This window comes from Helianthus annuus, chromosome 10 (assembly GCF_002127325.2).
Source record: "Helianthus annuus cultivar XRQ/B chromosome 10, HanXRQr2.0-SUNRISE, whole genome shotgun sequence".
In the NCBI taxonomy this organism is placed as follows: Eukaryota; Viridiplantae; Streptophyta; class Magnoliopsida; order Asterales; family Asteraceae; genus Helianthus; species Helianthus annuus.
The window spans coordinates 83,293,938-83,318,931 of record NC_035442.2 but is presented as its reverse complement, the minus strand read 5'-3'; the positions used below and the strand labels follow the sequence as shown (position 1 = coordinate 83,318,931).

The window sequence follows — 24,994 nt, the reverse complement described above, 5'->3', positions numbered from 1 at the left end:
GCAAAATTTACAAGGTCACAGTGAAGAACCGCTATCCTCTTCCTCGTATAGACGACTTATTCGACCAGTTGCAAGGGTCGAGTTACTACTCCAAGATAGACTTGAGGTCAGGTTACCATCAGCCGAGAGTCCGGGTTGAGGACGTCTCCAAGACAGCATTCAGAACTCGCTACGGTCATTACGAGTTTCTTGTCATGCCATTTGGGCTTAAGAACGCGCCCGGAGTTTTCATGGATCTTATGAACAGGGTGTGCAACCCTATCTTGACAAGTTCGTCATTGCCTTCATCGACGACATTCTGATTTACTCCAAGAGTCAGGAGGAACACGAGCAGCACTTACGTCTTATCTTGGAACTTCTTCGAAAGGAACGACTATACGCCAAGTTTTCAAAATGCGACTTCTGGCTTCGTGAAGTCCACTTCTTAGGCCACGTGGTAAACAAGGATGGGATCCATGTTGACCCATCCAAGGTTGATTCGATCAGGAACTGGCCTGCACCACGTACACCAACGGAAATACGCCAATTCTTGGGTTTGGCGGGTTGCTACAGACGATTTATCAAAGATTTCTCAAAGATTGCTCAGCCACTTACACTACTGACACAGAAGGGTGTCACCTACCGCTGGGGCAACAATCAGGAAACTGCTTTTCAGTACCTAAAGAATAGGCTTTGCAGCGCACCTATTCTCTCATTGCCAAAGGGCATAGATGATTTTGTGGTCTATTGTGACGCATCGATACAGGGGCTTGGTTGTGTATTGATGCAGCGGGATAAAGTTATTGCCTATGCTTCTCGTCAACTCAAAGTTCATGAACGGAACTACACGACGCACGATTTAGAGCTGGGAGCTGTTGTTTTTGCGCTCAAGATATGGCGACACTACCTGTACGGTACCAAGTGCACTATTTACACCGATCACAGGAGTCTTGAGCATATCTTCAAGCAGAAGGAATTGAACATGCGTCAACGACGATGGGTCGAGCTACTTAACGATTATGAATGTGCTATCAAGTACCATCCAGGCAAAGCCAATGTTGTGGCTGACGCTCTCAGTCGAAAGGACACTCTACCTAGGCGTGTACGAGCTTTGCAGCTCACTATCCAGTCTGATCTTCCTACACAGATACGAAATGCTCAGGTGGAAGCATTGAAACCAGAAAACGTCAAGGCCGAAGCCTTACGCGGCTCAAGGCAACGATTAGAACAGAAGGAAGACGGCGCGTACTATGTAACAGGACGTATTTGGGTCCCACTCTATGGCGATTTACGCGAACTTGTGATGGATGAAGCGCACAAGTCGCGCTACTCGGTACATCCAGGGTCGGATAAAATGTACCACGACATCATAACTACTTATTGGTGGCCTAGCATGAAGGCCCACATCGCTACCTACGTCGGAAAATGTTTGACTTGTGCAAGAGTCAAGACAGAATACCAGAAATCCTCAGGCCTACTTCAACAACCCAAGATACCGCAATGGAAATGGGAAGAAATTTCCATGGATTTCGTTACAGGCCTACCTAGATCCCAGCGTGGGAACGACACTATTTGGGTGATCGTGGATCGACTCACGAAGTCTGCTCACGTCCTGGCAATCAAAGAAACAGACAAGTTCTCCACCTTAGCAGACCTCTACGTAAAGGAAGTAGTCTCGAGGCACGGGGTGCCCACATCTATCATTTCGGATCGCGATGCACGATTCACATCAGAATTGTGGCAAGCAATGCACAAAGCGTTTGGCTCTCGATTAGACATGAGCACAACTTATCACCCTCAGACGGATGGGCAGTCTGAGTGCACGATTCAAACCCTAGAAGACATGCTTCGGGCATGTGTCATCGATTTCGGCAATAGCTGGGAAAAGCATCTCCCTTTGGTGGAGTTTTCATACAACAACAGTTATCACACCAGCATACAAGCCGCTCCATTCGAGGCATTGTACGGGCGTAAATGCCGGTCACCTCTCTGTTGGGTAGAGGTGGGGGATAGTCAACTCACGGGTCCAGAACTCATAGTGGACACCACGGAAAAGATTACACAAATACGACAACGCATGGCGGCAGCTCGCGACCGTCAGAAAAGCTACGCGGATAAGCGTAGGAAGCCATTGGAATTTCAGGTCGGGGACCGGGTTTTACTTAAAGTCTCACCCTGGAAGGGTGTGGTTCGAATTGGTAAACGAGGCAAGCTCAATCCACGGTATGTTGGACCGTTCGAAATCACTGAAAGAATAGGCAAAGTAGCCTACAGACTAAACCTACCAGCTGAACTCGGTGCAGTTCACAATGTCTTTCACGTGTCAAATCTGAAGAAGTGCCTGTCAGATGAGACCCTCGTAGTTCCTTTGAAGGAACTCACTATCGACGAGCGGTTGCAGTTCGTCGAGAAACCAGTTGAAATCGCGGACCGGGATGTTAAGGTCCTCAAACACAAGAGAATCCCTCTTGTCCGAGTTCGTTGGAACTCCAAACGTGGCCCAGAGTACACCTGGGAACGCGAAGACCAGATGACAGAAAAGTACCCCCAGTTATTCGGAACCAATGCAACCACTACTGAGGCTGAAGCTACTACTACAGAATTTCGGGACGAAATTCCAAATCAACGGGGGGATGATGTGACACCCCAGGAAAACCAATAAACGATACAACTTACCTAGCTTCCTCAGTAACCGCATGCTAAATTTCTGGACGAAATTTCTTTTAAGTTGGGGATAATGTGACAACTCGAATTCCCAAGATTTCTATTTCGCATTTATTGCGCGTTCATTTATTGTTTAGTTGTTTATTTGCACAATTAGTTGCTATGGACTTGTATACGCTTTGGTGCAATGAATGGTATTGTGTGATTGTGCATGATTGTTTGTTAAATATTGAAAGACTTGACAAATATATAAACTTGGGGGTGAAACTGTGAAATTGTTGTGAGATGGTGTCCTTGTGTAAAATATAATAATAAAGGGTGTAAAGAGTTATTAGTGAAACCTAAATCATACTTAACCCTAAATCATTCACTAAACCTCTCATAAAAATCCAAGCACGTACTTCCATTTCTTTGGTTCTCTGGCAATCATCACATCATCATTGGCAAGCTATTCATCACTTTCGATTCCACATTTTCTCTAAGATTCAACACAAGGTAAATGATTATTGATTATTTGATTGCATCAGTTTTTGATTCTTGTAATATGAGAAAACCCTAGTTCCTCATATAATATTCTGTGATTTTGATTTGAGTATGGATAATTGTGATTATGATGATGATTAGTTGCATGCTTGATAGATTATTATTGTGATGATTGTTGTTGTTAAGCGTCGGTCGATTGATTGTGATTTCTGCTGTCGATATGATTGAATTTAGGGTTTGCTTGGGCATAGAGAACGTAACTGCTGAATGTTATACGTAACTGCTTTAATCACAAAGAACGTATGATTGAAATGTTTGTCTGACCTTTCTTGTTATGCACTGTCCGAATTTTAAAACTAAAGGAAATAGTCTGAGTTTTGAATGATGCTTGTAGTCCGAACTCTTGCTTATATTCACATGATCCGACCTTTATATAGATAACAAGGGGATCCGACTTTTAATAGATGCAAGGTTGTCCGAGTTTTGAGATAAATTTCTAGTCCGACTTTTATGTTTAAAGCACTTGTCCGAGTTTGTTTGCATGAAACCCTAATATCCGAGTTTTATGAGTATGCCTTTGGTCCGAATTTTAACAAGATACTTTGTCCGAATTCTCTAGCAATCATGAGGTCCGAGTTTTATATATAAATCATCTAGTCCGACCTTTCTAAGAAGCAAAGGGTCCGAGCTTTTTGCCTGCCATGTGATGTCCGAGTTTTGGGGAGGTGTTACCCTTGTCCGACCTTGTGAAAGTAACCCCCCCATGTCCGAGTTTTGAAGGGGAAGCCCCCCTTGCCACTGTCCGAATTTCTTACCTTGGCATGTTGTCTTTTGCTTGTGATGATGGTGTCCAACCTCTATGATTTAAACATGATGTAACCCTGATTGTATGACTGAAAGTTATAATGTCACAATATGATTTATGATGCCTGACTTCTGATGATGTAAGACTTTCAATTGAGATGCATAGACTGAATTCCATGTGTTATGTATGTTATTGAATGGAATTGCATGATCTTGTACGTGTGCACAATCTCGTCATATCATTCTGTACATCACTATCACACGGATCACAACTGATGTTTAAGATACGTAAACCCTAATTGAATGTAATCACTTATCTTGGATTTATGTGCAACATATCCTAGGTCGTGTGTAACGGACTTAGACATTTGATAAACCCTAGAGCATAGCATACCGAGCAAACCAAGGTGAGTTCACACAGCCAAGGCATGGGGTTCCCAGGGTGGGAATGGGATTGATTTATTTATTTGTACTTCTCTAGATAATGGAACGTGGTGATATGATCCTCGGGTAAGGAAGGTGATTGGTTAAGATACTGCTAGACTAGTGATGCTTATAGAACTGATCTTCGCACACACGCCGGGATTGGCTGCGATAATATGACTGATCTTCGCACACATGCCAGGGTTGGCTGCGATAATATGACTTATCTTCGCACACATGCCTAGGAAGGCTGCGAACTATACACTAAAACTTCGCACAGGTGCCGGGTGGCCGCGATACAAACATACCTAGTCTAGAATACTTGAGAACCTTCCCTAATCTTCGCATACATGCCTAGAGGGCTGCGATACGAACTATTACGATACATGACTTAATGAACAAATACAAGGCTTATTACACTATTACAATTACTGAACTATAAACTGTGAACTCGCTCAACTAGTTGTTGATCCTCAGTTACATGCCTTGCAGGTCGTTAGATACATGGAGCTTGCACAGGGAGGAGCAGGTCGTTGTGGAGCATGGATCGTGGATGCCATGTTAAAACATTTAAACATTTGAACTTATGACTCACATTGGGTTTTCATACTTATGCTTCCGCTACACTTTGAAACTATAATTATGTTTTGAACACCTATCGTATTGAATGACTGGTTTACATTTATTTTTCTTGATATTAATTACATGTTCAATATGATTGGTGGCTTGATCCTGGTCAGTCACGCTCCCAAGCGGTGATATTCCGCAGGTGGATTTTGGGGGTGTGACAAATATGCCAGGAATATGCCAGGAATATACCAGGAATATGCCAGGAATATGCCAGGAATATGCCAGGAATATACCAAGAATATACCAGGAATATGCCAGGAATATGACAGGAATATGCCAGGAATATGCCAGGAATATGCCAGGAATATGCTATATGGAAGGTCTATAAATACCAACATTCCATCACTCCATCTTCACTTCCCTCTCTCCCTCCCTTGTTCTCGGCCCAACCAAGCACCACCGCCACCCTCATTTTCCAACATCATCCATCCATTCCAAGGTGATATTGAGGAGTAAGAAGGCCACTAACGAAGCTCGGTGCAAGCGGATCTTGAAGGACCTACTTCATTTGCTTTTATCCACCTCTTTTGTCCTCTTGAACTCCCCTAGCCTTGTGCTAGTAGTAAGTGCTTCTAAACATCTTCTTGTTCTTGTTTATGATGGTTAATAGATGATTTAATGGCTAAAAATCATAAACACTAAAGATCACCAACTAAAAGTCTTGTAAAATGATGAACTTAATGGATAAAAGGAAAGTAATGGTGTAAAACTTGTTAAACTTGTTTTGTGATGATTATTTTGTGTTGTTTAATGCTAGTAGTAGTTCCGATCGTCATCTAACCCGGCTAGGTTATGTTCATAGAACATGAACTAGTGTATGTCAAAGTATGAAAAAGACTAGATGATGAACACTACTACACAATAACATGAACTTGTGTAAAAGTAAATTTTCTTGTAAAATGAAGTTCTAAACTAGTAGATCTAAAGATCTACAAGTGGTATTTTCAGGAAACCAACTATAAGACGAAACCATGTTTTAAAACCGGATCTTTCATGAACTAGAGGTGTTTTTATGAACAAACAAGTGTGTGGACACTTGTGTAACAAAAGTTTTAACAAAGAAATAATTTTCGTAAAAACCGACTAGAAGTTGTGAAACTTCATATTCCTTAAAAATAAAGTTTTTAAGAAATTAAACTTATTTTTAAAGATAACAAGACTTACTAAATGTGCTAGTAAGTTACTACACATTTTTGTGAATATTCAAGTTCATGGAATAGAGGAATTAGTATATATTGTTGGTGATTATTGTTGAAGATTGATTGTTGATGAATTAAAAGAAAATAAACACATGTTTTGAAAACATGGGAAACCTCCATTTTTAGGGGAAACTCTGTCAAAATTTTTATAAATTTTGACAATTAGAAAAATATAAGTATTTGAGAAACTTATTCCCTAAAAATGTATTTAAGAGTATTACCAAGGTTTCCCTAAATTTTTGTGATAAGAAATAAGGATTTCTTCAAGAATAAAAATGGATATAAGTATGTATATTTTTGAGACAAAAATATATATTATTTTATCACCAACTTTTGTGCTAAGTGTATATAGTATGTGTTATACGTGCTAGCGTATTAAAACTTAAAAATACACTAAATACTCATGAGGAGTATAAACATAAGAACACACATACAACATACAAGAAACATAATTCGGGTGCAAAGTGCAAAACACGAGATACTTAAATTAATATGTGAGGAAATAATATAAGTAAGATGCTTAGTTAAAAATATAAAATATTTTTAACACAACAATACGAATACAAATGAGAGTGACTGTACTTGTGCGACGCAAGTCTAATGACTAACGTTAAGAAAACACATATAGGTCGCGACGTTAATTAAGCAAACCCGGTGAAGTTTACGACGCACAAGAACGCAAAGTTGTGAGTTCATGCTCCCCCTTTTCTTTTAACTGTTTTTAGCTTTATAACTCGGGGGTGAAATACATGTTACAAATACTTCAATATTTACAAATTGATATGTTGTGTACTGAAACGTGAAGTACTCTTGGCGAAAACTAGTGCCAAGAATTGATACGAGAAATCGTGTCACGGGTAGGGTACCATAAGCACCATTAATCGTGTACATACTAAGACCGCAGAACAAAAGGTTAGATCTAATGGGTTTCAGGGCAGCCCCACTCTTGGTGACAACTAGAACCAAGTAGTGTTTTTGTGTCTCAGTCGTGAATCGACTATAGAAAAATGCCTATGGTTTGGTGACTTCCTATGTCGTGTCACATGTTAATGGCTTTGCAACCCATTAACACTTGATACATATAGAGATACTTGACTCATTCATGAATACGCGTTTTGAAACAAAATACATACCATGTTTTTCATACAAAGTATACAAACGTTCAATACAAAAACTGCATGAATTCACACCAACATTATGTTGACGTTTTTTTCCAAAACTCACATGTATTTCAGGTAATTAAAGGTGGATGTGCGCGCGGTCTTACTTATGCTCGTGGATGTCGCTATGTTTTATTTTCGCTAATTAAAGTTGTAACTCTTAAGACTATATGCTATCACGTGTTGTAAACACTTGACTTATGTTTTGGTAATGTAATGTTTGAAGTTATTTTGAGCATATAGTATGCTTACCTTTCGTATGCAATGAGAACCTTTCATGTTCACACCTCGTGCTTCCGCCGCAGAAAGGGGTGTGACAAACCCCTTGAGGTACAACTCAATGTGCTTGACCGGAGGGTCCACCATAGTTGGACACAAGATGGCCAGCTCGTTTGACCGTTTCGTATAAGCTTCAATTTCCGACCCTGTCATTTTCAAATGGTAGAGCTCCACTTCTAACTTGTGGATGTCATCACGTGTGCAGTATTCCCGTTTAATCAGCTCTTTGAAATCATTCCAAGGTGTGGTGTTAGCAGCTGCCAACCCTAAAATCTGAACTTACGCGTTCCACCAAGTTAGCGCAATTCCTTCTAAAGTACCAGTGGCGTATTTCACCCTGCGAGCCTCAGGGCATTCACACATCTCAAATACCGACTCGAGCTTTTCGAACCAATTGAGGAGTCCAACCGCTCCTTCAGTGCCACTAAACGTGCTAGGATGACAATCCATGAAGTTCTTGAAAGCGCAAACAGGTGGCTGAGCGTGTTGACCTAGTGTGTAGAATAGGACAAAGTTAAACACAAGAGTTGGTTTAGGAATGTAGGATCTAAAGATCCTAGTATGAGTTACGACTGCAGGGTATACCTCCTGCTTGTGCAGCTGCAAGTGCCGCAGCAACTTGTTCGTTGATGAGAGCCGTCAACTGGGCATGAGTCAAGTTAATACGTCCGGCCATGATCTTCATAGCAAATAAAACATATGTGAGAGAGGTTCGCGAATAGTGCGATGACAGAAGAAAGTAAGCACACAAGTGTTCTCAAGCAATAACGAATAGTAGACAATGTAATCTAAGCATACCACGAGCAAAGTTCTATGTAATTCTAGCATGTAGGCAATAAACATAAACCATATTACCTAGGATGTTGAGTCTTGCACGTGGAGCGAGGCGTCGTTGTGGATCGTTGAGCACTGTATTGGTTATAGTCTGGTTTTAATAAAAACGTTTTCCCTATATTAAAACCGAGTTCTCTGTAACCAATGGCTCTGATACCAATCTGTCACACCCCCAAAATCCACACGCGAAGTATCACCGCTTGGGAGCGTGACTGGCCAGGATCAAGCCACCAATCATATAGAACAACGTAAATAGTAAAAGTAAATGTAATTTAACCAAACCAATCCATATGAAAGGTGTTCAAAACATGAGTATAAATTCAACGTTTAGCGGAAGCATATGAGTAAAAGCCCAACATAAGTAAAGTATGAAATGTCAAATGTTTAATCAAAGCATCCACGATCCGTGACCACAACGACCGCGCCTCCCAGTGCAAGCTCCGTGTATACCTAACGACCTGCAAGGCATGTAACAGAGAGTCAACAACTAGTTGAGCGAGTTCACAGCAAGTAAGTTCGTAATAGTAAGTATGTTTCGTAACGTGTGGCTCTACTAGGCCGATAGTATGTTCTATTAGTGAGGGCTTCCCATAGTTGCATATACACTAGACTATTTGTAACCATAAGTGTTCTTCTTAACCCGAGAACAGTAGTACGTACAAGGTTTACGTAGGTTTTACGTAAGTGTCCTTCACAAACCGAGGACAGTGGTACGCGGGGGTTTACGTAGGTTTTACGTAAGTGCCTGTTATAATCCGAGGCAGTAGTGAGTATAAGTTTACGTAGGTTTTACGTAAGTGTCCTTCGCAACCTGAGGACAGTGATGAGTACAAGTATACGTAGGTTTTACGTATGTATCCTTCGCATCCGAGGACGATGGTAGACAGTCTAGTAATAGTGTAAGTACAATCCCATTCCTTCAATCCCATTCCCAAACCCGGGAATCCCATGCCTTGGTTAGAGTGTGAACTCACCTTGGTTTGCTCGGTATGTTATTGCTTCTTGTGTTAATTAATGATTAGGTCCGTTACACACGACCTAGGGTACATTGCACATAAACTCGATGTAAGTGTTTACGTTCAATTAGGGTTTACAATTCCTTGATGTCCAAACAACTGTGTTCCGTGTGATAATCGTGTACAGAATAACATGACATAAATTGTTCATACATACAGTATCATCCAGTAACATACAGTATCATACAGTAATATACAATAGCATAGTAGCATGGTGTTCCTCATACAGGGTTTTGAACTTGGCATTATACGTAAACTCGGATCCCTAGTGTTAACATTAGGCTCTAACACTGGTGTTTGCAATAAACTCAGACACTTATTCATAAACTCAGACCCTGTATCACATACAAACTCGGACCATACATATCATATGAAATTCGGACAAGGCATCATGCATAAAATTCGGACAAGGCATCAAGCATAAAACTCAGACAAACAACCCCTAGTGAAACTCGGACCATGTATATCAAAATCAAAAGGTCTGACCATGTGTATATCATAAAATTCGGACCAAGTCTTCCCCATAAACTCGGACCACTCTTATTCATAAAACTCGGATCAAATCTTCCTCATAAAACTCGGACCACTCATTCCCCTTTAAAAACTCGGACCTAACACCCCCTTGTAAAGAAATTCGGACCATCCCTCCCTCTTGAAACTCGGACCATAGTCCTTGCAACAAAATTCGGATCTTTACATCATATATACAAAACTCGGTCCCCACATCAATTACAAAACTCTGACTTTGAGTTCCCTTTGTAAAATTCGGACCCCATACATTGTTTACAAAGCTCAGACTAGTGTTCCATACAAAATTCGGACTTGTGCATTCCATAAAACTCTGACACTTAACTCTGAGTTAACAACATGCGTGAATTCAAAACCAATTTACAGAATCAATGGAACAGTTACATTTACGATCAAAAACCCTAATCCCAGAACATTGCCAGTGTTGTAATCAAATCAACAATCAAACAATTCTAACATATCATGCATCTCATTGTCAAGCATTTGATTAAGCAACTATTCACAAACCATTTCACAATAATCAGGAAGATCAATAAACACAGAGCCATTATATGTAGAACTAGGGTTTTGCATAAATCACATAATCAAGGATTACCAACAAATAATCATTAAACGTTTACCTTAGATTGATTCTAGATGAAAAGAGATCAAAAGTGATGAAGAACTTGTGCCACCAAGAATGATGAAGAAGATGATTGTAGGAGAGGATTGTAGAGGAATATTGAAGATACGTATGATGATTGTGAAATGATTGTGAGGGAGGTTAGGGTTAAGAGTTATTAAGATTTCACTAACTACTCTACTCACCCCTAAGTATCATCTTTTACATAAAACACACCCAACACAATATAATTTACAGTTTCATCACCAAGTTCATGTATTTGTCAAATCATTCGTAAAATAACACATAACCATGCAACAATCATAATACACTTTATCAAATCACAACGTATACAGTTACAAAGCAAACCAATTGTGTAAGTAAGCAACTAAACAAACAGTGAACGTGCAATAAATGCGAAAGTGGAATCTCGGAAACTCGAGTTGTCACAATTGCCCATACAAAGACTTTAGGTGACTAGCCTTAGGGCAATAAGGAATGTCGGGATGCTAAAGATGCCATGAGACAAGTGCAAAGAAGTAAGAAGAAGTCAAAGTGAAATCTGTTAATTAATTAAATATCTGTCTCGCCCTTAGCTTGCAAACAAGTCCTTTATCAAGCAGGCGTCTAAGAATAAGAAGTCCATGCCCTTTCAATTGTTATTGGCTTATTCTCTAGCATCCGATTATGGGCATCAATCCTAGCCATCAACATTTCAGTCCCTGCTTTGGCTCTTTTCTAAGACCGTGGTTAAGAAGTTTCGTCGCCTTACTCAGCATTAGATGCGGTGTAACGACTCTTTTTGCTTCCTTCTGGAGGCCTTTCTTAGGAGTGAACTTCCTTGTCTTAAAAAGACTCTATAAGCGTCTTAGTTCTTTGATCGAGTTTAGGTTTTTATTCCTCCAACGAAGTCCTTTACTGGGGGCAGAGTGCGTCCATTCTTTTTTAGTCGAGTCAGGAGATCCGCTACTCAGTCGTACAGCTTCCGTTAAATCACGAGTTCGCCCTTGATTCGGATTAGCAATTAGGAGATCGTCCTCGGACAAAGAGCTCAAAGCCTTAGATTTCATGCCGACTTTGGATCAAACCGCTTTCTTTGGCAAAGCACTAAAATCAGTAGAGACACAGGGAATATGGCAGCTAAAAAGATCTCTTTTTATGTGAAACATACTTGTCTGATCCATTTGAGGAAGACTTATCTTCTTCCATTGTGAACAAATCCCAGCATCATAATCCGCTGCTCAGATGCATCTATAATAACGAACAGCGCTTCCGCAAGCCATTGGGGGAAATTCTTTTTGGGTAAAGGGTTACCCCGGTGATTCTATATATCAACACAAACAATACAAACCAAGTAGTGTAGAGAGTCTACACTAGTTCGATCATGAGGCATACCCCATGAACGTAAGCCAAAACCAAAACACAAGCAACTAACAAATCAACACAAGAAACAACTAGCCTGACAAACTAGGAACAACTAAAAACAAATCAACACTGATCAGCCCCCATCATCCAAAATCTCTTTGCCATGGACTTCCCATTCGCTCAATAGTCTTCGAACATTAGCAGTATTCTTCAGTCTTGCTCCCATTAACTTGTATCGAACCAGCTGTATTATGTGAGCACCAACAGTTTCTGGCGGTCTTAGTTGATTTTTAAAGATCCGAGCATTGCGTTCCTGCCAAACAACATAAGCCGTAGCCGCTACCACCACTCTAGCAACATAATCCGCGGCTAGTTTAGACTTGGACCGATGAAGTAACCAATTCACAATATCAGCCCATTTAGGTTGAACCGAGTCCATACCCACCTTACGTTTCACCATATCCCAAACTTTTGCCGAGTAGTTACATTCAAAAAACAAATGACTATGGGAGTCATGATTTGCATAGCACAATAAGCAACACATCATGTTCATATTCTTCCGCCTAGACAAATCCCAGCTTAGAATTTTATCCTGCGTAAGTAATTTACCTCGCATGATCAGCCACATGAGAAACGCGTGCCGAGGGATACATTGGTTAAACCAGACAATAGCGCTCCATTCTACTTCAGTTTCTTTATACCGAATCGTATTCCATACACATGAAGTCGAAAAATCTTTCCGATCACTACCATCACGCCACATGATTCTGTCAATTTTGTTCGGGGTTACGTGGAACTGATCTAGCTGAATTAAGACTGGGAATAAATCCCTCCAAGCAACCGGCCATTTCCATTCTCCATTTAACTGAATGTCAGACACCGAATCCTCCAATCGAAATCCTGCATTAGCAATGGTTCTAGGGGAAATAAAGTTACCAAGCGGCCCTATATCGCACCAATAATCAAACCAAGCCGAGGTCCGTGTACCATCACCAACATCCGACCAGAAAAAATCTCTCATTTGCGGTCTAAGTTGAAGGAGCTTTCTCCAAGAGTAGCAACTATTGGAAATAATTTTAGATAACCAGAAACTATTACCTTTTAACCTGTAACTGTGCACCCACTCCACCCACAATGATTTTCTTTTCGTGACAATACTCCAAATATGATTAGTCATGAGAGCTTTATTAACATCTCCTAATCGCCGAATCCCCAATCCGCCTTCATATTTAGGGAGACAAACTACTTTCCAAGAAACCTTCGCTTTACCTTTTTGAAACGTAGAGTCTTGGGCCCAAAGAAAATTCCGCATCTTCGCCTCCAATTCATGAGTGACCCGTATTGGCAATAAGAAGACAGAGGACCAGTAAATGTGCATAGAGGACAAGACGGAAACAATGAGTTGCAATCTGCCAGCAAACGAGAGTAATTTATTTCTCCAATGCATGATACGTTTGTCAAGCTTTTCCATCATAACACTACAGTCTTTATAAAGAAGCCCTGACGAAATTAGAGGCACACCAAGATAGCGCACAGGCAAGGATCCCTCCTTGAACGGCATAAAGTTCAGAATAGCATTTTTAATATAACTCGGGACATTACAGAAGAACACCGTACTTTTCTGAATACTAGGCACCAACCCCGACATTTTAGAAAATTTAGAGAGAGAATTCATAATACCTCTAGCTGAAGCAATTTCCCCTCTAGCAAAAAGGAACAAATCGTCTGCAAAGTATAGATTGATAATTTGTTGCTTCTCACATTTGTTATGAAATTTAAAAGACGAATCAATCCTGACCATGTGATGCAGAATGCCCGTGAGAACCTCCATCACAAGAGTGAACAAATACGGGGACAACGGATCTCCCTGGCGAAGACCCCGATTACCTTGAAAAAACCCGTGCACATTACCGTTGACACAAACGGAGTACGAAGCAGTGGAGACACAAACCATGATCCAATCAACCATCTTACTGCTAAACCCAAACCCCATCAAAATATTCTTAAGGAAGTTCCAATCAACCGTATCATAGGCCTTCTGGATATCTACTTTGAACGCACATCTTGGTGGGCCCGAATTACGATGATAATTGTGCATCAATTCTTGGGTTAACAGAATATTATCCGAAATCTTCCATCCTGGGACAAACGCCGATTGATTTATGCTGACAATATCATTCAACGCCCCCTTCACTCTGTCCGCAACTATCTTGCTAATGCATTTATAAAGTACGTTACAACAAGCTATCGGCCTGAAATCAGTCACAGTCGACGGAGAGGGCACCTTTGGAACTAGCACAATAAGAGTGTGATTTAATTCTCGGAGAAGATTACCAGTATCAAAGAAATCAATGATAGCCCTTGAGACATCATCACCAACAATAGGCCACGCACTCTTGAAAAACGCCGCCGTATACCCATCAGGACCCGGGGCCTTATCAATGCCAATAGAAAACATGGCCTTCTTAACCTCATCTTCCGTCACCTGTCTACACATATGATTAGCTACACTCGGATCCAAGACGTTAGAGAATAAATCCGGAGCCGGATTCAGCGGTATCACCCCGGCACCCCAAGAACTTCTCGTAGTGATCAACAAAAGCTTGATGAACATGGTTGCCCTCAAATAAAGTACCCCCAGCATCACGAATGACATCAATCCGGCTATGATGATTTCGGTTTTTTAAAGATGAGTGAAAAAAAGCCGTATTCATATCCCCAGCTCTCAACCAGTCCACTTTAGATTTCTGTTTAAGGAAACGCTCCTCATCCAATAACGCTTCTTGGTATTCAGCACTTACAGTAGCTTCTTGAACCCGAAGACTCTCAACATTAGGCTGGTTATCAATACAACTCTGAATGGCCTCAAGCTTATCACGGAGATTTTCCACTTTTTTATGCAAGTTACCTTGCTTAAATAACAGAGCACGAAGAGGTTTTTTCAGGAGCCGAAGCCGTTTAACAACACAGAACTGATGCACTCCTTTAATTCTAGTACCCCACTCTCGCTTCACAATGTCTAAAAATTCAGGTTTAAACACCAGAAAGTTAGCAAATTTAAATGACCGAGGTTTCGGCATACCAGCATCTGGGAGCTTTAAAACGCACGGGCAATGATCCGAGAGCCTATACGGCTGAAAAAGAGCAACAGCATTCGGAAAGGCAGTTACGAACTCGGTATTACCCAACACTCTATCGATCTTTTTCAGCAAGCCAATCCCCTTCTTGGGCTTCTGGTTCCAAGTAAGGTGGAGACCCGATCGATTAATATCAAACATTTCAATATTATCCACACACTCTTGGAATTCCTTCATACTAATAGAAACAGATGAGGCCCCCATCGATTTATCTTCTAGGTTTAGGGCCGAATTGAAATCACCCATAAGCACCCAAGGCTTAGTGCCAACAAAAACTTTGTGCATAGACAAATGGTGCCATAACTCCCTACGTGTCACATAGTAATTAGCCGCGTAGACCACCGAGCAAAAAGCTGTATTGTTATCTTTCTTGAAAAAGAGTTGTAAATGGATAACCTGATCGGTTTGAGACAAAACCATGACATCCAAGATGGCTGGATTCCAGCCTATGATAATCCTTGTACCCTTGTTACAATGAGCCCCATTTGATGTCCAATCCCATGATCGAAACACAGATTTGCACACATGACTCAGCCTACTAACATCAACATGCGATTCTAGAATAGCACATAGACTCAGATTATAATCCTTTACAGCCTGTCGAACCTCCGTTTGTTTCAGAGGGCGGTTCAACCCCCTTATATTCCACGAAGCAAGACTAACCATTGTTAACCGCTGAAGAAGGAGTGCTTGCCCCTTGTTTAGTTACAGGTTTAGTAGCATCATTAACAAGAAATTCAACCGTCTCATTGTATACTTCCTGGACCTCGTCATCATCCGAATCATCTTTCATATCCCCTACTCCGCTTCCACCAGCTTCATGGTCATTCCTCGAATCATTTAACACGTCAAAGGGGTTATTCGAATAAAAACTCGACGTCGTGGCTGATTTATTCGGCCCACCACTGGTTTTTAACCCAACCGGACGGTACTCAAATTGCTGTTTTTGTTTGTTAACCGGAAACCCCTTTCTCTTTGCCGTTTTCCTAGCATCCACATCCGTGAACCCGTCTTTGTCTACCGTTGGTTTTTTCGAAGGCCCTTTTGAGTTAGGAACTTTAGGAACTTTTGGAACAATGGCCAGAGCCTTCGTAACCTGCCTAATTTGCTTCGGACAATCCCCATCGTGATGCCCAAAAACCTTGCAAAAGGAGCATCGATGAGGGCTCCATTCGTACTCCACATACATCTTTTCCTTAACAAACCCGTCCCCTTCCAAAACTGGTACAGCAATCACAATTTCCTCTTTGAACTCCTTGTCTGCCGATATTTCAACTAGAGCTCTCGCAAAACTGCTCCGACCCCAAGAATCCAAGCACATTGAGGTAGTATACATGTCTAAGGCTATAGGGTTACCAATTGCCGTTGCAATCATACTTAAACCATCCTCTGTATATGCGGCAAGGGGAACCTCGTGAATTTTAACCCACAGCTGCACAGTTTTAACTTCCTTCTTTTCCAGTTTCGAAGATGGAGACCATACATTAAGAAAAAGCGGTTGAGAACGAATGATCCAAGGACCTCCTTTCATAGCATTCATCATACCATTTTCATCAGCAAACTTAAAGAAGAAATAGCCACTAGCATTCATCATAGTCTTTTGGAGGCCAAATTTCTTCCAGTTATTCCTCACGAAATACTCGACTACCGGGTAGGCAACACGATCACCAAGAAAGTATCCATATAACGTATAAGCAAGCTTATCCTTAACAACCCTAACAGATTCCTTCGGCAGAACTACATCACAACCCTCATGAGCTACCGGACTTGCGAGTGATCTAAAATTGACCGTTCTAGCACTAGCAGCCCCAATAGAATCCGCGTAAGATACCGGAGACTTACCTGAATCCCTGCGAACAGTCTGACTTCCTTGCACACCAATCTGATTGCCCCCGAAATCCTTATCGGTTACATTAGGGTTTATGTTAGAAGCTCCACTAGGGTTTGCATGGGAAGGATTCACCACAGCCGATTGATTCCCTCCACATGCAGTGCTCAACTCCACCGGTTTAGAGATTTCCAAAAGCCCATCAATAACAGAATTATTGCTGGTAGAAAAGATACCCCGTCTTGGGGCCAGATTGTTACCCTCAATATTCGTTACCCGCAAACCAATACCACGCATTGGAACAGTATCCGGAGAAGAGTTTGGCTCGTACAATCCGGCATCCTTCAGAACATCAGCAGGAAACGGTGAAACCGGAACTCCATGCTGATCAAACAAACCTTGATTCACAGGTTTATCGGGGATGTTACTCCCCGGAAAGTTACGTTCATTCATTAGCAGAAAACAACTCTCCCTTAAACAGTTTGAAACGAAAATACCATGCACGAAGAACAAATGACCACCACGCCAAAACACCGAAAAACAGCAGCAGAAACACAGAAGACGAAACCCTAATCCTTAACCCTAGCGCCGAAAATCAATCCCAATTTGATTAATCCAGAGTATCAATCTAGCTAAATTTAACTCAGTAAACCGCGACCAATAACAACCGGATTAATTAAACAGGATGTCTAGACAGCAACTATGGCGGCGATTTAAGAAAAACAAAAGAAAAAACCCTAATTTCAGATTGAAAACTATTGCTAACGAGTTCGTTATAGAGTTTTGAAGATCAAAACCCTAATCACAGACTGTTATACAAACGATCTCAAAGAAATTGAAGGGTTTCATGATGAACAAGGTAAATCGCCTAGGAGAGAGAGCATAGGGTTTCGCCATTGGGGGAAATTCCAGAACTTCCATTTTCTTTCTTCTACACTAGGAACATGGTCGCGGTTGTCGCTTCGCTTCCTTTGCCACCGGCCATCGAGATCAAATCAGAGCTCAACCCTACATTGCGCGAGATCTTTAAACGAGGAAATTCAATGATAGAGCAAGCGCGAGCCAAAGAGAAAAAGAGCTCTTCCAAATCGAATAAAGAAGGTGTCAGCTGAGCTCTAACTGGTTAAACCCGCTTTGGTGGCCCGCCCCAAGTCTTGCCCATAGCTGACTTCTTTGCTAGATGATATCGAATAGTACGACTAGAGTTCAATCCCTCAGAAAGTCATAGTACGACTACAGGGAAAGAGATCTGAAAGTAGCCATTTACCCCGTTATTCGATGGTGAATGCAGCCTAGCTCTCCCCGTTCAATAGGCTAAGCCTATCCCTTTGCCGTAAAGCTAAGACAGAACTCAGCTAGGACCGAAGAGAGGATTGCCAACCGGATGAAAACCGAAGAGAGCATTGCCAGTTTCATTCCAGTCTTTTCTCAATTGAGAAGTCAACCAACAGGTCAATCCTTCCCTTATATCATATCCATTTTACATAGTCTTTGTTTAAATAGTGTAAATAGTGCGAGTCTTTCAACTAATGAAATCTAAACCAGCTAGTTCAGTCAGATACCGGCTAAGCAACCTCTAAAGCAGCTATCGGAGCAGTAGCAGCTTGAAATTCGCATACCAAAGATGATGGAATTCCCCACTTTCTAATGCAATACGGCAAAGCTTAGGGAGTCAGCTAGTCCAACATCAGTAATTCTAATGGAATACCTGGAATATCGAACTAAGAATTGAAAGACTTTCTTTCTTTATATACGAGTCAATTACATACCGGAAATATCGAGCAGTAAATGCTATACCGAAAATGCGATATCTAAAGTCAATCTCAGTGAATTCCGTACCAAGCAGTCCAACCAAAACCTAACAGTATATCAGATCTATCCTATAAAGGTAGTCCAACACAAGTAATCGATACTACGCCTTCGACCTTTGAGAAGTTACTTTGTGAAATAGGATTGATCCCTTGTACAATTTCTTCATTTTAGATAGCTAAAGCTAAGCCTGTCCTAAGAATGAGTCGGGGAGCACCTTTCAGTCAAGTGCCTTGCCTTCCTTGCCTATTCATTTAGTCCAACAATTGAAATACCTATTCGCATTCCTTCCCAGTCCACTTCGAAAGTTACTTTGTTCAGTCGATAGATGCAATGCTGCGATGGAGAAATCTCATATGCTCTCCAACTTGAAAGACCTTCTCTTCCCCCTCTTGGAAACAGGCTAGCGATGAGGAGAAAAGATGATGACAAACGAACTGAAAACTGTGAATGCTTCTAATTCATTGAATCTTATTTTAGAATCCAATTTATTTTATATATATTTATTTTATATATATATATAAAGCAGAGTGATGTCTTTATGACAATTCGTCAAGTCCGATCGAGAAACCTGCGCCCAAAGTGCATACGTAGTCGGTCACTGTTTGGCTAAGATCCTTGATGACTGATTCAAAAACCACTCTAGCTTGATTTCAGTCTTGTGTTAAGTGTTCGCATAGCGACTCAGGTCCTAACAACTTGAAGTCAGACTATTCAACATGAGGGACATCTAACTCCTCTAACACAGAGAACATAAAGACTAGGATTAGATGCTTAACAAACGACTCGTATGCTTTCACGAAAGAAGAAGGAGCTCGCAGACATTTAACAAAGGATTGTGTTGGTAGTACAAGCTCGAATCTGATCTATGAGAATAGCAGAAATAGAGCTCTTTGAAATTGAAAGCGGTATTCCCCCTTATATCCAAAATTAGTAGAATCATGGAATTCTCTCCGAGGGCTGCTGAACTAACGACTCTATTAGAAAGTAGAATTAGCAACTTTTACACGAATTTTCAAGTGGATGAGATTGGTCGAGTGGTCTCAGTTGGAGATGGGATTGCACGTGTTAATGGGCTGAACGAGATTCAAGCTGGGGAAATGGTTGAATTTGCCAGCGATGTGAAAGGAATAGCTTTGAATCTTGAGAATGAGAATGTAGGGATTGTTGTCTTTGGTAGTGATACTGCTATTAAAGAAGGAGATCTTGTCAAGCGCACTAGCTCTATTGTGGATGTCCCTGCGGGAAAGGCTATGCTAGGGCATGTGGTCGACGCCTTGGGAGTACCTACTGATGGAAGAGGGGCTCTAAGCGATCACGAGTGAAGACGTGTCGAAGTGAAAGCCCCTGGGATTATTGAACATAAATCTGTGCACGAGCCTATGCAAACTGGGTTAAAAGCGGTAGATAGCCTGGTTCCTATAGGCCGTGGTCAACGAGAACTTATAATCGGGGACCGACAAACTGGAAAACGCTATTGCTATTGATACCATATTAAACCAAAAGCAAATGAACTCAAGGAGCACCGCTGAGAGTGAGACATTGTATTGTGTCTATGTAGCGATTAGACAGAAACGCTCAACTGTGGCACAATTAGTTCAAATTCTTTCAGAAGCGAATGCTATGGAATATTCCATTCTTGTAGCAGCCATCGCTTCGGATCCTGCTCCTCTGCAATTTCTGGCCCCGTATTCTGGCTGTGCCATGGGGGAATATCTCCGCGATAATGGAATGCACGCATTAATAATCTATGATGATCTTAGTAAACAGGCAGTGGCATATCGACAAATGTCATTATTGTTATGCCGACTGTGACAACCCTCACCAAACCAGGTATCCGTACGACTTAATTAATATTTAATTACTGCTTAATTACTGTGCTTGCTTACAGTTGTGGATAAACTGCTACTTGAATACTGATACATGCACTTACTTGCATCATACTCTATTAACTGTCACTCCATGATTTACATACAGAACTTTAGTGACAATCTTGATGCACAAAAGCACAGTAGCACAATGAACGGATAACCCATTAAACATGATGATATAGCCAGCATCAGGCAAACACTGCCTCTAAGGCCTGTATGAGCCAGAGATAGTTTACTACACCTGTAGAGAGTGTAGGGAAATGAGGGATGTAGAACTGCGTCACTAGGTGATAGTTATAGTGACCGGATGTGCCTAAAACATATTCTAAACACAAATTCTGCACTTTAATATAAAAATTCAGCATTTAAATTAACTAGTAAAGTGCAAAAACATGGGAAAATAATACTAGACACTTTCCAAAGTGTCGGGAATTCTTTGTGTCACTTAAAATAATATTAACGACACTTTAAAGCTTTGTTAAGCACTTTAACGGATCAATATCCAACCAAACAACCGGACTTAACCCGGGACATAAAAATATTGACATCAACATTATTTTTCTTTTTCTGAGCTAGTTAGGGTCCCCGAACACCATAACACCCGTAATAAATTACAACACACTAGCAACTAGTCTTAACCCTCCTAAACTAACTAACTAAACTACTTAACTAATTAGTTAAAACCCAACCAAAAGCCCCCCCCCCCCCTTTGACCGATTCAGTTAGTATGTGGGGACATCCCACTAATTGTTGATTATTTAAATCATACTTGTTAAATATCTAGGGGACATTTTGCCTTGTGGGTAATTAGGAGGAAATGTACTATAAGTAGGACCATGAGTCCAAGAACAACAATCAAAATTCACTTGAACAAAATCAAACTCCTCCCTCCCTCCTCTTGAACTTACGGCCGAGAACCAAGACCCACCCACCATCTTTTTTCAATTTCAATCTAGCAAGTCCAAGTACATACAAGTGTGAGGGATCACGCATAAGGAAGCTCGGTGCACTCGGGAACACAAGGACCCCTCTACGTTGCTATTAACCACCCGTTTTTCGACTAGTTTCTTCCCTAGCCTCGAGCTAGTAGTAAGTGACTCTAAACGCCTTTTTGATCTATTCTAAAATGGTTAATAAAAGATTTAACGGGCAAAAATCATAAACACTAGAGATCAAAGTTTAAAGTCTACTAAAAAGATAAACAAAGTGGTTAATGGATGAATAATGGTGTAAACTTTTGAAACTAGTTGTGTTATGGTTATTTATTGTTGTTGATTGCTAGTATGGGAATGGATCGTCATCGAACCACGCGAGAGCATGTTCATGAAACATGAACTAGCCATATGTTAAGTCGTAAAGTTATTAGATGACGAACCCTTTCAAGCATAAACATGAACTTGTGTAAAAACAATTTTTCTTATGAAATGGAGTTCTAAACTAGTAGATCTAAAGATCTACAAGTGGTATTTTCAAAGAACCAACTGTAAGACGAAACCATATTTTAAAGCCGGATCTTTCATAAACTAAAGATGTTTTTATGAACACACAAGCGTGTAGGCACTTGTGTAACAAAAAGTTTTAACAAAGAATTATTTTTGAAATTTTGACTAGAAGATGTACAAATGCATTTTCTGTAAAAATAAGATTCTCGAGAAACCGATCTCACTTATAAAAGTAGAAAGATTTATTAAAAATAATGGGAAGTTACTACACACTTTTATACAACCCACAAGTTCATGTGTTTGTGATATTTTTGAACTAGTATGATGTTGGAATATTGTTTGTTCTTGATTGAGAAAATTGTTGTTTGAATTTATAAAAGAAAATGATACGCTTGAAAGCGTGGCCACCTCCAGTTACAGGGGAAACTCTGGCGAAATTTTTCCAAAAATCTAACACTTGGAAATATTTTTATCACAAGTGTTATGAATATAATTTTTAACTTATTTTACCTAAATAAATTTCGCCATGATTTATTACAAAATTTCTAAGTGTCGGAGGTGGGATTTTCACAAATAAAACTTGCTAAAATATATATTTAGAATATGTATATTTTTCATAACAACACTTGTGTAAATTTTTGTGATTATTTTGTGAACTACGTAAACATTATTTTTAGGGTAAAAATAATATTAATGAATATTAACGACTCCAAAATAATTCTAACGCCCTCACAATAAATATTTAAGTTACAACGGTATTATTATTACCACCCGATCTTTATCCGTAACTTACGTATTTTCAAAAGATACTCTTAAACGCGTATTTTGACAAAAGTATTATTTTGGAAAATTATATGGAATAAGATATAATATTTTTGGGAAAAATATTTATATTTTGGAAGTAAAGTATTTTGGATAAATGAAATAAAATATATTTTATTAAGTGAGACTTAATAATATATTTCGAAGTTATACGAACACGCATGTATTAAAACCCCCATCCTTGGGAAGGAACATATTTACAAAATAATTACGAAGTGTAAACACGAAATAGTTGCCTAACTATTTCCCGAAGACATTAAACCTTAAACTAAGGCACGGCCGTCCGTCTAATAGAAGTTAGTACGTGTAGGTCGTCGCACAGCAGATTTTCTGGGAGATACTTTTAGAGATGCACTTCGGTGAGTTCATGTCCCCCTTTTCTCTTAACTGTTTTCAGTTTTCTAAACTGCGGGGGTGAAATACATGTTACTATGATTACAAGTACTTTTTACATGGTATGGTTAGCGTAAGGAGGGTTACTACTTAGATCATGTGAGTGGGTAGGCGTGAACTGAAGGCCATTAATCCTCAGTATAGGACCAAGGGACAGTAGCGGTAGATCTATCTGGGTGTAGCGAGCCCAGCCCCAGGCCCAGCAGAACGGACCTCGGGGTGACTTTGTGCCCAACGCAAAATCCGCTAGGTTTGAGTCTTCCTACTACACATCACACACATCAATGGCCTTGCAAACCATTGGTGATCTCCTTATTTCCTTATTTGCTACATACCAGAGTTTTTATACTTACAAAGGTTTTATTACTCACTACACAAGAACTCGCTCAACATTATTGTTGATTTTTCCAACTTACATGTATTTCAGGGAACTAAAGATCTGGCACGGTATGCTTCGCTGCGTTAGAGTTACGGGATCATCCTCGTTTAGGGATTGCGACTTTTACCTGGACGAGTCGCAAGTCTTAAACGGTGTTTTATTTTACGTTGTGGTTGCGTCTTAAGAACAATGTTTTCATTTGGTAGGTTGTAATTTCCGTTGCATGTGTCAACACTTTGAGACAATGTTGTTACTTTTGTTTTTAAGACTTTAATGGATGATTCTGCATGGTTTTATGTGACAACCCTCGCAATTACAGGTACTATACAAATTAATTAATTTTGATTATGTGCTTAATGACTGTGCGTGACTATAACTGACACCTTAAACTGCTTACTGATTTATGTAACATACATACATGTGCATCACTTTACATACAGTCGCCCCATTTATTTCATACAGACTCTTAGTGACAAACCTGATGCACAAAGCACAGCTAGCACAGTGAGCGGATAACTCAGACACATGCTAACAATGCCAGCACATAGACAAACACTATATTGAGGCCAGTATGAGCCAGGGATAGAGTACTACACCAGTATGGAGTGTAGGGAAGTGAGGACCATAAGACTGTGTCACTAGGTGATAGTTTGAGTGCCGGAAAGTGCCTAAAACTCATTTTAAGTACAGAATTCTGCATTTTCAGAAACAATTCAGCCCTTAACACACTCGTGTTATACAGAGAATTGACTAAATGGTCCTGAACGCTTTCCTAAGTGTTGGAATTAAAATTCGTTACAAAAAGATGCATAAAAGACACTATGCGGTACAATTAAACGCTTTAACGAAACGATACGTAACCGAACAACCAGACATTACCCGGGACACCAAAATATTGTCAGAAATATTATTTTATCATTCTTAATTATTTATGGTCACAAAAATCCCCACACACTATATAAACATGACATACACTCACTATTCTAGAAAATACCCGTAACCTCCTAATTATCTACCCATTAGCTACCAAAATTTTACAATTTACCCCCCCCCCCAACCGAATTTCCAGCCAAATGATTACCAAAATATTTTGTTTAGATTTAATTTATATTCTCTTGATCCTTGATTGGCCAAAAATTAACTAAAGATGACTATAGGGTAGGGTGGCTCATGGATTCCAAGATCTCTCATCATTACATTAAAATCACACTCCAAACTCACCTCTCTCTCTCTCTCTCTCTCTCTCATTTTCGGTCCCCCCCCTAGCTGAATTCACCATCACCACCACTTAATCATCTTCATCCTCATCATACTCAAGTCCATTCAAGCTTCAAGAAGATTCAAGGAA

At 40.3% G+C, this 24,994-nt stretch overlaps 1 protein-coding gene and 1 pseudogene across 1 annotated transcript; one reads left to right on the top strand and one right to left on the bottom strand.

The window, feature by feature from the left end:
* Positions 1-14,490: 14,490 nt before the first annotated feature.
* On the bottom strand, positions 14,491-17,383 carry LOC110881955. Its single transcript, XM_022130078.1, has 2 exons — positions 15,766-17,383; positions 14,491-15,659 (listed from the first exon to the last, which is right to left on the bottom strand). The coding sequence occupies exons 1-2, from the start codon at positions 17,381-17,383 to the stop codon at positions 14,491-14,493; spliced, it is 2,787 nt and encodes a 928-aa protein (XP_021985770.1).
* Positions 17,384-19,623: 2,240 nt separating this feature from the next.
* LOC118482645 lies at positions 19,624-20,554 on the top strand (annotated as a pseudogene).
* Positions 20,555-24,994: the final 4,440 nt, after the last annotated feature.

Excerpts from the sequence above, each read along its gene's own strand:
- LOC110881955 (XM_022130078.1), bottom strand. The coding sequence starts at position 17,383 with ATGAATGAACGTAACTTTCCGGGGAGTAACATCCCCGATAAACCTGTG. Across the intron at positions 15,660-15,765 it reads TTCTTCAGCGGTTAACAATG|AATCGCATGTTGATGTTAGT; the intron begins GTTAGTCTTGCT and ends GTGCTATTCTAG.